This window comes from Pollicipes pollicipes, unplaced genomic scaffold (assembly GCF_011947565.3).
Source record: "Pollicipes pollicipes isolate AB1234 unplaced genomic scaffold, Ppol_2.1 Scaffold_5724;HRSCAF=6776_pilon_pilon_pilon, whole genome shotgun sequence".
In the NCBI taxonomy this organism is placed as follows: domain Eukaryota; kingdom Metazoa; phylum Arthropoda; class Thecostraca; order Pollicipedomorpha; family Pollicipedidae; genus Pollicipes; species Pollicipes pollicipes.
In genome coordinates, this window is record NW_023596746.1 from 31,748,181 (window position 1) to 31,766,793 (window position 18,613).

Sequence of the window (18,613 nt, forward strand, 5' to 3'; positions counted from 1 at the left end):
CGCCACTTACGGTTCGCCACGTTATTTACTCTTGCCCATAGTTCAGAGAAGACCAGGCACTTTACTTCGGACGAGATGCGTCAGGTCTTACATTTTCAGACCTTATTGGTGACGATTCCCGCATGCTTGACACCGGACAGCTGTTTTCATTTTTGAGAAACATAGGATTCACAGCCATTTACACACCACGGTAAACACTTAGCTCTTATGGGCGCAAAATGACCCTAGAAGTCGACGCGCCCTAAAACCGCAATAATCATAATCATAAAACACCCAATAAAAATAATGCTTTAATTTTAGTATCATAACTTAAAAAACAGCTCCATAAGTCTGTTTTTCACGTCACGTTATATCAGTCAACAACTCAAACTAATCTCAACTTTTTTACGCTCTGAGAAACTACTGTTATTTGCATTCTGTAGTTCACTTTACATCTGCATCTTTGTTTACTTTACGGTCATCGCTCTGTCAGTCCGATACCTAAATGCGCACGAACAATACACCTTTCTAACTTTTCCAGCCCTTGCCTCTTGGCAGGGGTGGTATCAGGAGTCGGAATACCCACGCCGAAGGACTGTTCCAGTTTGCGTTTTAATGACCTGGTTGCCCCCAACAACTTCCCTCCCTGGGTCGCCTCTGTGGTGCAGCTACGTCATCTGCAGCGAAGCATGTGTGTTGCGAAAACGGCATTCTGTACAGGGGACTAGATAGATGAAACAAACTTGCACTTATTTACTTTATATACATTTTTACTTTATGGGCAATATGCACGCTAAAAACCTCACATAAGTACCCGTCCTCTTTGCGCGTAAACGTATGGGCGCTTGTGTTTATTTACTTATTGATATTTTTATTTTATACTTTATTTATTATATTTTTTTCTTTTTACTTCACACAAGTTGGTTAAGCTTTGCGGGAACTGGGAGAGGTTTACAGTTGCTGTACCCGTTCTTAACTTCGGCTACCGCTCCAAACGTATGCACATTGCACAGTGGGCGCGCGCGCACATCTATATTTCCAGAACAGCAGCGTGGCAAGTGCATCTGGAGGAGGTTCCGTAAACGGCCGCTGCCGTGCGGCTGGCGCCAATGAGGCCGGTCGGACGTGTCGCGGCGCCCGGCCAAACGGCGCTGTAAGGCCACTCGCCTTCGTTGGGTGGCAGAGGCAGGTTCTGCCGACCAGTAACGCGACGGACGTGAAGTACGCGCGCCTGTCCGGCGGTGCGGCGACGGAGCGCGGAGTCTCCGCGAGCATACCGTGTGCGAGGGCCAGGATCACGGAGTGCGCCGAGAGGAGCGTGACACGTCGCTGAGCCCGACGCACGCGGACACCGCTGGGAGTGCTCGTGACCAAGTAAGCTGTCGCGATGGCGGATACGGCAGAGAGCGGCAAGGCCGAGGAGAAGTCCGAGCAGAAGACGGAGGTGCTCTTCGAGGACGTGCTGGAGCGGTGCTGCGGCACCGGCCGCTGGCAAACGCTGCTCATCGGGTACATGTCTGTCATGTGGCTGCTCTTCCCCGTCTTCTCCATGTCCATGATGTTCGTCGGCGCCACGCCCAAGTTTAGATGCGCCGACGGCTTCGCCGCCAACGTCACTTTCGCCACTCTGCCGTCCGATACACCGCGCTGCCACGCGGCCAACTCGACGGCCGCCTGTCAGCGCTGGGCGTTCGACCCTTCCGTGTACGTGTCGACGGTGGTGACTGAGTGGACGCTGGTGTGCGGCCGCAAGCCGCTGCTCTCACTGCTGCAGACGTGGCTGATGATCGGCGGCCTGTTCGGCTCGGTGGCGAGCGGCCAGCTGGCCGATCGCTTCGGCCGGCGGCCCGTCTTCCTGCCCGCCATGCTGCTGCTGATCGCCTGTGCGTTCACCGTCGCGCTCGTCACCGACTACGCCAGCTTCGCGGCCGTGCGCTTCCTGACGGGCGTCGCCACGTCGGCCATGATCAGCAGCCAGTACGTGCTGGTTCTGGAGCTGTGCAGCAGCGAGCGGCGCGCCGCGATCGGTATCGTCTCAATCATGCCATTCGCCTTTGGCACCTGCTTCGTCGCGCTCGGCTCGTACCTGATCCGCACGAGATGGCTGCTCCAGCTGGCGTACGCCGTGCCGTGTCTTATCTTCCTGTTCAACTTCTGGCTGATGCCCGAGTCGCCCCGCTGGCTGGTGCTGCAGGGCCGGTTCCCGGAGGCGTGTGCCGTGCTGCGCCGGGGCGCGCGCTGGAACGGCCGCCGGGTGCTGCCAGAGGAGGAGGTGCTGCAGCTGATGGCGGAGGCGCGGAACGACATGCTGTCCCGCCAGACCACTATGAAGACCGCCGGCGGCCACAGTCCGCTGCAAATGATGCTGCAGCTGGTCCGGACGCCGCACATGCGTCGCCGAACACTCATCGCCGTCTTTCTCGGCTTCATCATCGCCGGCTCCTACTTCGGTATCTCGTTCGACACGACGCAACTGGCGGCGAGCCCGCATTTGGCAGCGGTGTTTTCCGGTCTCGCCGACATTCCCTCCAGCTTAGTGTTTCCCCTTCTGGACCGGCTGGGACGGCGACGCTCGCTGATCCTCCTCCTCTCGCTGCAGGCCGCCGCCATGTTACTCACCTTCGTGCAGAAGGACACCACGCTCTGGCTGGTACTTGGCGTGGTTGCCAAGATCGGCGCATCCTCCGCCTTTAACACGATAGTGGTGTTCACTGCCGAACTGATGCCCACTGAGGTCCGCTCGCTGGCGTGCGGCCTGCGGCAGCTGGCGTCGCGAGTGGGCGCCGCCCTCTCGCCGTTCGTGGTGGACTTGGTGAGTGAGCTGCACGAGAGCGCGCCGTCGGCCGTGTTCGCCGGCCTCGCCCTGCTGGGCGGCCTCGCCGGCCTGCTCCTGCCCGAGACCAACGGCCGCCCGATGCCGGAGACGGTGGCCGATGTAGATGGGCAGCCGGTGTCCGCCGCACCGACCGCCGAACGCAGCCGCACCAATGAGGCGTGCCAGGGCGCTGACGATTCGTGAGCTGGCTGTAGCGGCGTCTCAGTGGGCGCACCCGCAGGGCGCTCTGATTACACATGTGAACATGACGTGTATGGGATATAATCCATGTCAATGATTCTTCAAACGTACCTGGTTAGTTACGGTAACTAGCCGGGTAAGTTACATTTGAGGAAGTAAACGAAAAGTGATTTGCATTCATTTACCTATTGAACGTCGTGGCAGAATAATATAATTTAGTGCACTCAGGAAGATGCTGAAAACCTGGCCAAATGATGTCAAAACATACAGCAAATAACCCAAAACAAAGCAGAGTTTAGAGGACATATGAAGCTTGCTACCAGAACTCAAAATCGTGGAGTACGCATCAAAGATATTAAACTTGAAGCACACCGACTAGGTAATGGCATTTGCGTAGGCCAGGTCGATTATCATGACTAGCTGAACCCTTTATGGCAAGAAATTGTGCGCTCCCTGACAGGCAAAAAATCAACCCGCATCAACGGAAGCAGTGTTATGAAAAAATTATGCTTAGTATTTATAACCATTGACGATATATTTTGTTCGCGACTCGTTCGATCCTGCCACGAATTTGTGGTGCGCGAAGTGGGCCTCTTGATGTCGCAGTTCTCTACAGCTCAGCGTGGTGTTCGCATTGAGGCGAGGTGGGCGCTATGAAAGGCTGGAGCTTCACACTTAATTATGCAGCACGTGTTTTAAAAGTTTTGTGTTCCCGGGCACAATTGTGCACCTTTCCCAAATATGTGGTGTTTCCTTTCACATGTTATAATTTTGGTTTATGCGCTCATTCCACCAAGAGCTCCTTCGGAAAGGACCGTTTTAAACAATCGTTCAGCCAATTTGAGCACCACTCACTCAATCTTGCGTGAGCGCGTTTAAAGGCCCGCCAGCGATGAAAACGCCTGCATTGGACGCAATGCAGATCAAGTTTGACAATCATCCCCATGAAGATCATGCGCAGACCACCGACTGTTGAGCATCCGTTCATACCAGCCTTGAACCGCATTTGTGTCAAAAAAGTGCGCTTCCACTGCGTAGCCCCCTGCGGCTGTCATTAATCATCGCCGAACACCATAACACGGGGTGGCAAACATGCTTTTCGCCAACGGCGAGCATGCTTCCGAGGTCAGCGGAAGGCTGACGGCGGAGGGTGATGTATGAGCACCTCTGAGGTCAATGGCGTAGTCGGAGGGTGGCGTGGGTCCTATAATGCGCCCGTGTGATTTGTGAAATGTTGAAAACCGCAATGAAAACCTTTTTGGTGTCTGATGTTGAGGTTTTTCACTGAAACCGGCTTCACTGAAAGCGTCTGTTGATAATTTGACTTTTGATATCGGTAGAAGGCTGGGAAATCGCCAGAGCAAAGGTCTTTCAGCAGAAAAAAACTGAATTTCGCTTGCTTTGAGGACATGTGATGGCTTCTGGTTCTGTGTTTTCCCCTTTTGATAGCTATCATTCGCCACCAGTTTCTGAGGAAATCGTGTCATCTAACGATTGCAACCGCTGACGTCATTTACATGACCCATTATGCTGCATCTCAGCCCTCAGATGATAAAAATCACGCGTGCACATTTTGGATATATCCCAGGAAAGCTATTTTAAAGTGTTCTTTCTGACACTTGCACGATCCAGCAACTATTAAGTGCAAAGCTAGCCATATCAAAAGCGTAAATGACTGGGTCTGGGAGCTAAAACTACGCAATTTTCGTCCAGTGGACGGTGAGGCTCGCTTAGTTTACGGCCTCACTCACAATGGTGTTTGGATGGGTTGGCACGCGTTTTTTATGGAACTTGGGCCCACTGCAAACCGATTTATTATTCTTATTTTCAAGACCGAGAGGACAATCCTAATTGCAAACAGCGGTGATACAATCCCACATTCCAAGCACCTGAACTATTGCCGCTCTTGCGCGCCTTGTCCGGCCGCAAGACTGTCGACTACGTGCGTTGTAACACGTTTGACAATTGAAAGCGCGCGTTGAAACACCACTGGGTCGTAAGGGAAGGGGGTGCAATATCAGAATTCGAAACCTCAAGAAATGCAGACCTATAACGGACAACGAACCTTGCTCTTGAACAGCTCACGTGCGAAAACGTCTGCTATCGGAGCACTTAAAACAGCTCTCAGCGGTCCATTTCACCCCGGTATGGCCGAAAGAAAATTGCAAAGAAATAATACAGGTTATAGGCGGCGGAACGCGGGACGCACGGTACACGATGACGTTCTGTGAGATGTCAGAAGACACCTATTTTTTGTTCGACATATTTTTCAAGGTCTTTCGGCAAAGAGGTTAAGAGCTATGCGTCCCATTAGTAAACGAAATGCTCGAGACAAGAACATCGACAAGCTGCTTTTCTCGAGGTATTGCAACGCGGACCCCGAGGGGACGGACGGAGAAACATTAGGTTGAATCTTTCCGATCTTCAGCTTACTGCCAGTGATATCACAGCTATAGTCATGTATCCAGCAGGACGCATATCTCGAGTCGTGAGCGGGGAATTTATCCCAAACAAAACTGGTCTGTAAAGGGCCTATGCATAGGCGGAGGCGTGAGAGCAATTTTTGTGCTTTCTGGAAGATATGAGAGCAAATGAGATCCCTAGCATGCCGATGTAGTGTCATTGGTGCAAGGCATGTGACTGCTTAAGTGGAATCACCTGTGATAATAACGAAACTTTTTTAAACAGAGCTCGCGAGATTTTGTGGTACTAACGAAACTGTTGATTAAACGGAGTTATTTGGTGTCTTGTAATCATATTTAAGACTCATTTAAAGGGAGTCACGACAAAAGTGCCACAAATCAGGCATACACGCCATTACCTACACGGCAAAAACTTGTATGACGCGTGATAATAACTGCTGTTAAAATGCATGCAAGATATAAGAGCTATACAACGAAACTTACACTGCAAAAAACATTTACCTGTTATCACTTGTAGAGCAAAAGTTTTATCATAAGTGCTTGCTGTGGCACTAATGGCGCGCTTAAGTCTTTCCAGTAGACGACATGCCGTGTAGAGCACTGATGGTGAAAGGTTTTGCAGTATAAGTAATGACCGCTATACATTTTTGAAATATACGTTTTATAGTGTAGCACTTATTTCGTATATAGGTGTTTGCGGGAGAAGTTAAGTCCGGTATAAGTAATAGCTGTGTATATTTTTCCAGCGGAAGAAATGACGTGCATACATTCTTAAAGCATAGGTTTCGTCCTGTAACACTAATACCGAGGATAAGTCTTTGCAGCAAAAGCAAGGTCGTGAATACGTAATAACGGTATAAATTCTTGCGGTGGAGAAAATGAAAGGTATATGTTTTTGCAGAGTAAGCTTTGTCGCATAACACTAATGTTTGAAATTATGCGCAGCAGTTCAAACACATTGATGCTAGTATTCATTAGCACTAAGGTCGCGTTTAAGCATCTACAGATGTGAGGTCGTAGCACTCCTGTCGGCAGAAATTTTGATGTAGCACTAATGGCGTGAAACCAATTTGAAACGAAAACTCCGGCTGCCAGGTCATTGAAATTAACTTTCTTAGCCGCCTACATCGATGATTATGCTGGGGCCTCGACGCGCGAGAAGTATACCCTTGATTTTTTGTGGAGTACGGAAGCATTCCAATTTAGACTACGATGGAGCATGCAGGGTACGGCAAAGGGTCCGATACTTGGACATACTATTGACGGTGGAAAAAGAGCAACCGCACCACGTTAAACCAAAGCTCTTTATCAAACACAAACTCTCGTATAATTCTGCACTGCGAATCTGGGCATCCAGCTTTCACTAAGCACGATCTAATTCATAACATGCTCCATTTAACTAGGTAGGTCATCAGGTCGTACTTTCAGGAGTTAGTTCAATTAGTTAGTTTTTAATGAATAAAAATAGGTGAATGAAACAAATAAAATGGTGAAATGTAACTAAAAACAACTTAAATGAAAAGCAAATCAGAAATCAATTAGGAACTTCTGCGCTCCGAACCTTGCGCATTTAATTTACACCAAGCACAACATAATTCGTAACACGTTTCACAGGGCTCTAAACAATGCATCAAGTAGTGAAAAAGAAGGAGCATAAACAAAACATGGGCTTTGCTTTTGGGTAATGGGAATTCCTGGTGACCCTTTTTGACAAAAGCACACCCAGGCTGAAATCCAGAGAGATACGGAGCCTGTCTTCTTTTTGGAGCCCAAAGTCGTCTGCAAAGCACAGGACCATCCAGACAGAAAAATAAGTGAATCCATTCGTAAAGGGAATGTTTCACATTGGACGATACTGAAGAGAGCATCAGTTCTAATGTAAAAATGCCGGTTATAACAAACGCCAGATATTAAGGCCTCGACAATTGCATGTTCCTTGGCCTTGTTCGGCGCATGGGTTATGGAATGGCAGGATATGAATGATATTATGACGTCACGAGCGCCAAGTTGATTCTGAAATACTCTCCCCGCCATATTTTTCCCCATTTTCGCGGGCGTGTAGCTCAGAAACTAGAGGGACTTTGGTCTTAAGGGGCGGATTGTGAACAGCACGGAAAGCTTTTCGAGGTGGCTATTTCAATTTAAAACTCCATGTAAAACTCCCTTTATTAAACAAAAACTTAGTTGAAAAACATATTGATATAAATCCCGTGTCAAAATCATATAACTCCCCCTTTAAACGAAGCCGGTAACCAGACTAAAACGCACAAGCTAGTCATGACCGACGATGCAAACTTGATTCGCGTCCTAATGCGCGAGGTGTGCTAGCTTAAAATCGGCTACATATACGCGTGGTGCCTGGGTTTGATATTCAGTGCCTTTATAGTTAAAATCGTTACTGATCGTTAATGGATTAAAATCGGGTCTACACTGTATGGTAGTAATGACTGAAAATTCCTCCCAGGTTAATCCTCTGAATGTTGGTTACTTGAAAAAAGCTGTGACTCGCCATTAAAGGACATTCGTTACGATAAAGACACCGCCGAAATATTAAGGCATCTATATTTCATTCCGGTCATTCTGCAAGGAATAGGGTTAGCAGTACTATCTCATCTATATAATACAACATTGGCTACACCGGCAGTGAATTCAATCATTGCATTGGCAGTAACTGTAGGCTTCGGACATACATTTTCAATTTTGTTCCCTAAACTCATCATTCTTTTTTGCTTGTCTCTGTCGCATCGTTTTCACCTCCAGCCACTCTCCTTCGTGTGAGCTTTCCCCGCAAGGTTAGCCGGCAGTGCACCACATGAGCCCATTGAGGACACTACTTGGTTTGTATATGGATCTGAGTTACGCTAGTGTGTCGTACTTGTGCATGATGTATGATGTGCTTGAATGCTCTGGGATTATCTGGCTGAGAAATGACTGTTATTTTTCTGTGTCTATGGTATGCTGTACTATTGCAGAAACCGGCACGATGATGCGTGAACATCCTTGGCACGAATACAGCTGTGCGTAGCGCTAGAACCGCTATGCCTGCACGCATCTCAGGAGCTGCTTCTTCGCCGCGTGCGGGTCGGAGAATGGCTGTGGCCGCTCCAGTAACTAATGGTCAATGGATGTATTGCATGTTTCTTATGTGTCATATCTATCTCTCCTTCCTCCTGGTCATTCTACGACGAATAAGGCTAACAGCACTGCCTTATCTATAGAACACAACATTAGCTGCACTGCCAGTGCATTTGATCACTGAACTGGCAGCAACTAATGGTCAATGAACGTACTGCATGGTCCCAATTTCAAACGCGTTTCCTGGAAATTTCTTTAATATGTTTTTGCTTATTTTAAAACCCTACTTACTTTCTTGAAATAAGCATAGCATTGACTGCTATTCCATTGGGCAAACCCTCTCATCATACAAATGTTCCAGATTGCTGTCACGAGTATAGTACAGCACCGTGATTTGCATTGCTTTAACACGTTATGGATAAGACTGGCAGTGAACTAGCTAGCTGTTCAGGAAATTATTGCTAGTTATCTTAAGCTGTATGTTGCCTCGCAAACTTGCCAAGAACTCGTTCTCATGTGTCTGGCTACTGTAAATTGCATCATGTTATGTGAATTGAAATCAGTGTTGATATGTTACATGCAAACTTGTATCATACTCATGCCGAATCGGCTCGTGAGTCAATCGTTCTAGAGTGAGTCGTGAGCTGTGTTGGCTAACCAGAAAAAAATGCGCTTTGAGCCATAAGCTGAACCGCATTTCTCATAAATTTCATGGGAGAATCGTGGAGTGATCATTTCTAGCAATGCCACGTCAGTGAGTCATGTGGCGCAAGTGAGTATGGTAACACGAGGAAACACGGCATGCCCTAAACAAATTAACATATAATTTCAGAGTATCACAATGAACAGTATTCGGCATCAGCAAAACTTTTTGCAATACCAGGTCAAATTTGCTTTTGTAATTTAGCACCAAACACAATATTGTTGATCCTGAACTCAAGCTTGCCAAATCTCAGTGGGGAACCAAAAGATATCACATAGTATCGAGGTCCTACATTCCCGTACCTTATGCTGAAATCAGTGAAAGATTTCTGATACCTATAAAATGCAACAGCTGATCATATTTTTCATTTTCCATTGTCACAACAATGAACTTATTCATACCTGACCACCCATTCACCACTTGAGCTGCTGTAAGCATGCTATTGCTGAAGCGAAATGAAATAAACAACAGCAGTTTCACATGCGGATTTAATATCGCGGAAGGTGACGTCCCGGGGATTCTCAATAAATATTTCCGCGCAATACGCAACTTACAAGTGAGAATTTGGGCCAATAGTCTTGGAATGCGGGTACAGTGACGCACAACACAAATCTCCACGCAGCGCGTTAAGCGGCTTTGACTCCCTAACACATCAGGGACCTGAGATGGGTTTAAGCCACCTTGGTGGAAACGACAGTCGGCGCCTACGCTAGCCCATCTCTAGTTCCGTTGTCAAGAGTTCAGTTCAGTTAAGTACAATTCCTTCCTGAGTGGAAGACGTGGGTCGACTTTGGTGGATTTTTGCTGGGCTTTTCTTGTGAGAAATTGTTACCTGGCAGTGAACGAAACCCTCAGGGGTAATCCATAATGGTATCTCCGAGGAACTTTCTCTGCATATAAATTTAGTCAGAAGTAGAATCTCCAGTGTTATCTAACCTTTACGGAGGATCGGTTCTTTTACCGAAGCCAAAAGAGGCACTTGCGACTATGTCGAAGGTCCAGCCATCTGATGACCAAAAGAAGCCGTTAAATCTAGGTGCTGGCCATCATTTGCCACCGCAAGCACAAAAAGCGGAGCTGGAACTGCTGTACCAAAAAACATGCCGATTTCAGTCACAGAAAATGAAGACATCATTGTACGAAGAGCTGACAAATCTCAAACTTACGTGATCCCGGACGCCGTCGGCTGCAAAGAAAAAAACAATGATTTCCTGAACGCCGAGACCAAGCTTAAAAAGATCGCAAAAAACCAGCAGCTTAAATGACAGACAAATGACATAACCGTTGCCACTAATGACCTCACTAATAACCACACTAAAGACCACCAGATGAAGCGAATCACCGGTGAGCATAAGCTTTAGCATTAATAGTAAGCTTAGTATAGGTAAGTATATGTGATACCTTTGTGGCAATGTTAAAACTCATAACACCGACAATACATTGAGATCCGTAATATCGCAAATCTCCTTACCAGTCTATGACCTTCCCAAAAGGCTCCACAAGATACTGACCTCCCATGTTCCATCCATGTACCCCCTAAAATCACTACGCAATTTCGTCGATTTACTAAAACAAGAACAAAGCTAGGCATGCTAGCATCCATACATGCTAGTAGTCTGTTCAGAAATGTACCTGTCGAACGGAGTATTAACATGCTCGTCATTCCCGGACACAAAGTGTGCGCGATATTGAGGTTGTGCGCCACCAAGGCACCCTTCCGATAACCTAATGGTAAGCTGTTTTGCCGAACAGAAGGCATTGCGACGGGCTCACCACTGGGAGTCCTGTTTGTCCAAACCTTTGTGTCCTCGGTTGAGCAAGACGTTCTGCCGATGATGCCATTAAAACCTCGTCTGTACGGGCCATATGGGATGACAATTTGGCGGACATCAAAGATCTTACCGCTCTGAACATGCTGAAAGCCCAAATCGATCTTGTATCAGGCCTAAATTTTACTATCGAGAAGTTTGGGAAATGATCAGTTTTTTTTTGGAAGCATGAATCGGCGCTTTACACAAGACCTTTGCAACCGGCGTCCGCCAACACGATTCGGCTCCACCCAAAGAAAACGTCATATGTCACCATAAATGCAACATAGGAGACTGTGCGCTCCTATCTTGCAGTGCACATAGTGCACGACACCCTCCAGACGTCTGACCATGCACCTGCAAGACAGCGGTCCACGCACACACGTATACCGAACATAAAGCCCACCTGACACACCAAATGCTCAACAATGACACAAAAGTCATCGCACGCTCCACACACAGACGAAGACTTGTCGCTCTAGAACCAATACGTCCGCAAATAGGATCCTTTCGTTATCAGGCAAACAAATGCACCTTGAACCCTCCATTTGTACGGAGGGCCATCATCAGGGCGGAGATTGTAGAGGTTTTGCGTGCCGCGGATGAGCGTTGTTGCCTGTCAATGATAAGTATATGCAATGCGTAAATGTTAAGGTTTGTATTATGATAAGTATGCAGCATGTTTCCGCCACACCGGTACAAAAAACAAAAACAGGTATATAGGCATGAGGCCCACATTTGAATAGTCACGAAAAAACGTGAGTTTTACAGTTACGCGATCATATCGACCGTCTAAAACCGTCGCTCTAGACAATGTCCATTGGACGATGAAACGTTGAGAAGGTAACTAGTACCAGGTCACACAACAAGGAAATCTATGCTTTGTTTGCATGAGCTTTGGTACCATTTCAAACAAACATCGAGAAGAAGCAAAAGCTGTCTCAGAATTAATGGGAAAACATGAAAAAAGCTAATCTGGACTGAGTGCGCCGTGATTTCTTTTAACAAAATATGTTTAAAAAACAATCTCGTAACTTTTAAATCAATATATATATATATATATATATATATATATATATATATATATATATATATATATATATATATATAGGCCCATATTTGAATAGTCACGAAAAACACATGGTTATATGATGACTTAGGTTATATATATGGTTATATGATGACTTAGGTTATATATATATATATATATATATATATATATATATATATATATATATATATATATATAGCCAGAAATGGGTCGTGTCTTTAGTTCTACAAGCTGCCTGAGCCATGAGTGAAGTGATTCAAGGCAAGCAATGAGTCTGAGCTGAGTGGAATAAAAAAGATTGGAACGGCTATGAGCTGTGAGCTGAATGTAACTCCCAAATCCTTCAGCCAATCCTGAGCCAACTCAAAAACTTCAGTCGAACCAAGTCTGGCCACGTGACACCCAATTTCGAGGGTAAGTTCCGGCCTCGTTTTCTTTCAATAGCCTTCTTCACGATGGATTAAGTCATGAAAAAATTAAAAGATATTAAATTTTTCCATGAAGTTCCCTACATGCTACACCCTGACGAGGAAAAGTTGGTTTATGTACGTCCACTCACATGCAGTTGGTAAAATACACGTAACCAACGAAGAATAACTTCGTTATGTTAAAGGCAGTGCCCAACCTTCCAAGCACATTTAAGAAGAAAGAAAAATTATAATGAAGCACCAGGACTAGTAATTGGCTAATGCCACTGGAGCGCCATCATGACATAGTAGGATACCCATGATTTCCGAGCCCAACTTCCGGCTGTCAATGCTCGCAACAGTATTATCCTTCTTCCCTGCGGTGGCGACCACCGCAGTCATGGCAACGATCATGAGCACCCTACTGCCGCGATTAAGGGAATGTTTGTCGGTGGTTCGGCGGGCGATGCTGTCGCCGAGAAGCGCATCGGTTGGAGTTTAAATCATCTGGTTGCATTGATCATATGATGCTTCCATTCCCAAACCCAAGGTGCGCTCCGGGAAGAGTCACTATTGTTAGCGTCATAGGGGAGAAATAAATGCCCTGGCGTGACGCTTCATGCAATTGCGCTGTAAAACTTCATGTTAGGTTATGTATTTGTGTAAAGAGAATGGGTTACGCTTTCGTAGCATTTGTCGCACAAACATTTTGAAAGTGTGTGTTGGGAATGTTGCGGAAGACACGTTGTCAAAAGTGTGACAAATCAACTGTATTACTTTTGATAACGGTCAACGGGGAGTCAAATGAGATTTGTTCCACAAGGTCGGCTACTTCAGATAGAAATGCTGGGCTACTCAAAAGAATTCAAGAGAATATTTAAATTGCTGTCAAATCGTACGGCTCCGATGTATCAATGAATGAAAAGCGCTAGTAGGTGGGTCATTTACTTTAAACGACTATTTGTAGACATTTCTGGGCCGATGCCTTCAGTTCACCCAAATTCTATGAAAATGTTGGGCCTGGCAATCAGCGATATGAATCTGTCGATGACGTTGGATTGCTGGTTGCGCCATTGTTTACATCGGTATTTTGGGGAAGGGGTGGGGGGGCTTTGACGATCATGTCATTCAGAGACCGTCCATTTTGGATCATGTTAAGATATGTAAGCCCTGCAAGCTCGGTCCTCACCAGCATCAAGGGAAAACGGGTCGTGCACCAGGAGTCGACGTTCCGAAACGCCAAAAGCGTCACTAAGCATTGATTTGTCCGTCAGCCACCGCGCCCTGCGACACGTCACGCTCCTACGTTGAGGTGTCCGGGGCTGATGAGCCCTCCAGTTCAGCCGAGGTCCAGCCGGTCCACATGGTCATGATGCAACGACTGCCGCCTGTCGGGCGCACGGTTATGCACCGGCCCGCTCGCCGCTCCTGCCAAAAGTTAAACCGGCCCATTGCCTGCTGCACTGAGGAACGTTCCAGGTGATGGTCGTCTACTGTTGCTGGCCGACCGGGCGTCCTTGACATTTATTCCCGCGCGCCGCGTGTGCCGTCTGTAAACTGCAAACTGCAAGCTGTTGCAGCGGCCCGGCGCCCGAAACGCCAGCCTGAAGCGGCTGCGGCGGAAGACAGCAGACCGGACCGGACCGGCCACCGGGAGCAACTCTCCACGCGACGACTAAAGACTACACCCTCAAACAGGAAACGATTCATAAGAGGCATAGTTACATATAATATGATACTCAGCATAGAAGCATAGAATGAGAAGCATAGTTATACAATATGATAGCTGATAAGAAATCGTGAATGTTCACCATCCGTCACGCACGATATTTGGGGAACCTGCAGCGCACTAAGATGCGTTTTCAATGAAAGATCGTGCGGATGTATGCCAGCATTGGCAAATCGTGCATGGAAGTTATGCATGTTGAAATGCCAAACGACGGGATAAAACGTTCGGATGGTGTCGACGCCCCAGCCATAGGCTCCAGCGGTAGGCGTTCCAGTAGCCTCGACTACACCCATCCAGTCTCGTTTTTTTCTGGTATTCCCCCTCGCATGACAAGTTTGAATGATTACCACACAAGGCACCGAACATATCAAAAACCATCTCTAGGGGGAGGGACTTCCTAAAAGCTTAAAAAGCTGGGAAACCGGAATGCTGGAATGAAAAACGGAACGGAATGGGCGCTTCCATCTAAAAGCTGGGAAAAATGGAATGCTGCGAAAATCGGCATCGGTGTCAGCTGGCTGGTACGAGTTGACGCTTGGTCCTATGTGTGAATCCCTGTGCTCAGTGTCCTAGACTTGCTGACTTTGGGTGTAAAGCAACAACCAATGAGGAGGAATTTTTCATTCCTATTCCCCATATTTTTTGGTGAATTTTTCACTCCCGCCTGACATTGTCTAATCCCACATGCCAAACCCCTATTTCCCTTTCTGAGGTTTTCAGATGTGATCCAAAACCGAGCTCACTTGAAACCACCAAGCATAACCGAGGTTCCACAGAACCTGGACAGCTATGGCTATGTCCTGCCTCACCTACATCTGAATCATGTCTATGTATGCACAGAGCAAGGGCGCCAGGTACCTCCAAGCCCAAGAGACCCAGCGACTTCGGCCGCTTGCACGCATTAAGTTTGGTATGTTTACAAAATGCATTACAATAGGCATCTGTGTGCCAAACGCAAGGTTTTCACGCATCGCCTATTTTTTGGTCTCACCACCACCACACCAGGAAAGCAGAGCCTGCTGCAAACACCAGCAAGGCCTGGTAGAGAATTTACTCCAAGTATTTCTTTTTTCCCGAGGAAACTTGACCACTAAATTGCATCACTCTCGAAATGCAGGACTGAAGGATTCAAGAAATGTCTTCCAAATTAACTTTACCAGATGAATATCACCATTTCAGCACTTACTTCAACAGATGTCAAGTCAAGTCAGCTTACTACAAAATGTTGCCAGAAAAGTATCTGTCTATATTTATTTAACTACTTTTATTTGTCTTGGTATCATACGAGTGTGATACCACTTTATTCTTCCTTTCTTTTGGATTGCCTTTAGAGATATCATCTGTTGCTTAAATTGTTGACCAATATCTCTGCAAGCTTCTCCAACTGCAAACTTGTACGTACTTCATACATAAATTGGATTAATTCGCCAGCCGCCCAAACATGTTTGATATGCACCCAAGGGTGAACAAATTCACGGGGAATGAAGGAGACAATTTGAATCTCGGATGTTTTTACTTAAATTTTACCGCAATTTTTGTCCCGTTAAACCCTCGTTTAACCGTTTTCTTGTTTCATGGCGGTGCTCAACAATGATAAATCTAAGCCTTTCGAGTGTCCAACTTACCAGGCTCCCTGACAAGGCCATCCTAATGCTGCCATACTTGGCTTTGGGACATACCTGACGCAGCTAATACAGAAATGTTTGATGGCGAAATTCTGCCCCCTGGAGATGTTTATCGCGCACACCTCTTACCTGTTTCGCTTTTTAATTTCGTAGGTTGGTAGGCATGATTGATATTTATATTTAGGGTTGAGTGGGATGACTTTGTCTGCCAGCAGACCATGCAAAAGGTACTGACTCTTTGTTTTGGGGGAGCAGGGAGAAGCCAGTAAGCCTGCTGTTAACCAAGTAATTGCTTACCTTACATGCTTTCAACACATGATTGGTAACCAGAGTAAACAATTTTCTGTTTCAATCAGTCGAGTTTTGTCATAAGACAAATTATGATGCCACAAGGCATGCAATGGCCTTATCTTTGTTCCACATTCTTAGTCATTTGCCCCACATTTCTTGGCATGGTCCCTCATGGCTGCTTTAACCAGATGTTTTCTATAGCTGTTGTGGTTTGCTGACCGGCAAATGACTACGGTATATATGCACTATATTTTTAACACGGATACTCTAAGCTCCATAGCAATTAAAATATGAGTGAAACATTGGCATGTAACAAATAGTCAGACCATCCCATTTAAAATGTGAAGCCAACATGTCAAACTTTGCCATTAAATATGATTAAACAAGCCTGAATAGATGTCCTCGCTGCAGCTGAAAAGGCAAACAGCAAAACTGGCGTGGTCATCTAAAAGTTATGTTACTTTTGGAGAAGAGCGATTGATTTGTGGAGCGTCCTCATTATTGCCCTTGGCAGGTGAACCATGGCAATCGGAATAAGTTGTTTGAAATGATTTAAAGTGCTTTCACTTGTGTGTTGTCAATTTTGTCTAATGTCAACAAGCATGCACAAATGAACTGAAGAAAAACGCAAGTTGAAACCAGCCAAAAATTAGCTATATCATGTTTTTATCACAACTGCTGCTGTCAACAGATAGGTGACTTGAGATGATGTACAACGTATAGGCTACTCTAAGTTAGATTAGGTTGGTTAAGTGTATGGCAAGTGGCAATAGGAATTGTGCAAGAATCATTAACTCACAACTGCTGCTGTGATACAAACAGGTTAGATACGATGAGATGAAGTAAGGCCTCTTTACGTTAGACATAGTTAGGCTACTTTCATGGAATGAACATTGCTATTTTGTAAGAAACAGTGACAAAATGTTTGTTTTACCTGACCCCACCTTAATAAAGGCCAGAGGTATGTCTATTGTGTTTGACTTGGTGATGGGTTGATGTGCAGAGGTCCATTGTGTTTTTGTTTTTGGTTTGTTTGAGTGCTTTATGCTTGTTTAATTTTGTTATTTTGTTATTGAATTCCCTTGCTTTGTTTTGTGTTAAAGTGCTGTGGAAGAGAAGTGTTAAGTACAGCATTAAATTATTGGTGTTAAGAGCTGTTTATGCTAATTACCCTGTCATGAAATTACTATGCTTTAATGTATTATGTTTCACTCAAACGGCTTAAGATGTTAAAAACGAAAAAGTTTTGTCAGCTTAATGATATTACGTCCATACCAACTTCAAATAGATGTCTTTGTTTGCTGAAGCATCAGTCGCCAGCTCATGAGTTCCATCTTTTGTGAATTGATTTTTCACTCCTGCATGGTCTTTTTGCGATGAAATTTTTTCCCTGCCACCCTAATTCAAAAGTAATTCTAGCTCCCTGCCTCTGCTTGTGATTGTTGCATTGCATGGTCTATGGGCCGACTTGGGCACACTTTATGCCAGTTTTTACAACATGAGCTGTCATGATTTTCTGGTAACAGGACAAATGTGTAAACAATAGATAGCGACACGGAAAATGGCAACTATCATATATCGCTAAGCGGATTATCGACAGACAATCCGGCAATATTTGCAGGTATATATATATATATATATATATATATATATATATATGTTTGATCAAAAATAACTGCTGACTCAGCATTAACGAGCTTTTTGATGCATCGTTCTAGTTTCCGGGCCTTTGACTTTGCGTCATCGCTTAGATTAAAGATGGTTCGCACAAAATTACTCATATATTCATCACTCCTTCCATTCAAACGTTTCGAGATCTTATCTCATCTTCGGAGAAGACTAAATTGCACAAGAAATAAGTTTTGAGTTTTAAAGGATGAAAAATTGCGCACTACTGTTGGAAAACATCTTTTGGTACGGAGAACATAAATGAAGCATAACTAATTGAAGTAAGACGGATTGCTATTTTCATCTTCATACATGTAAGAAACACTCATAATGGGAACATCACAAAGACACAATGGGAACACTATTGTCACAATCACATCAGAAGTGCTCACCGCCCACCACCTAGGAGCTCAAGAGTTCTGCAAGAATTTGTCTGTCTGTTTAAGGCCGGAGAGAGTTCGTTAATTAATATGCTTTCCCAAATTTGAAGGCGTCTTCTGTCACTGCACGTCCGTAAAATGTCAGTGCTGTCTGTCAGTTGTTGTCGTGTCAATGTCATGTCGTGTTCCTGTCGCATGTGGTCCAGAGGTGCCCCGTCACGTAAGTGCATTGTCAGGCGTCGTGAGAGTGTCGTTGTGGTCACACCAATGTAGTGTGTGGGACGAAGTTTGCAGCCTTCGATGTTGCATTGGAATTGATACACTACATTGGTGCATTTCAGTGTGTCGGGTTTGTCTGGGCTGTTTCTCATAAGAAAGTTCGATATCTTCTTATTACAATAGCAAATGACAATGTCTATTTTGTGGTCGTTTTTGCCTTGAACATGTTGAGAGATAAT

The 18,613-nt window shown here is 45.6% G+C and overlaps 1 protein-coding gene across 1 annotated transcript in view; it reads left to right on the top strand.

Annotated features, from left to right (window-relative positions):
* Positions 1–1,366: 1,366 nt before the first annotated feature.
* The window catches only part of LOC119102943 (organic cation transporter protein), a 39,248-nt gene continuing 22,001 nt past the window's right edge, over positions 1,367–18,613 (top strand). The window contains exons 1-4 of the mRNA XM_037226391.1: positions 1,367–1,800; positions 1,900–2,188; positions 2,351–2,713; positions 2,879–2,994. Coding sequence (XP_037082286.1) covers positions 1,367–1,800; positions 1,900–2,188; positions 2,351–2,713; positions 2,879–2,994 — 1,202 coding nt within the window. The remainder of the gene's footprint in view (positions 1,801–1,899; positions 2,189–2,350; positions 2,714–2,878; positions 2,995–18,613) is intronic.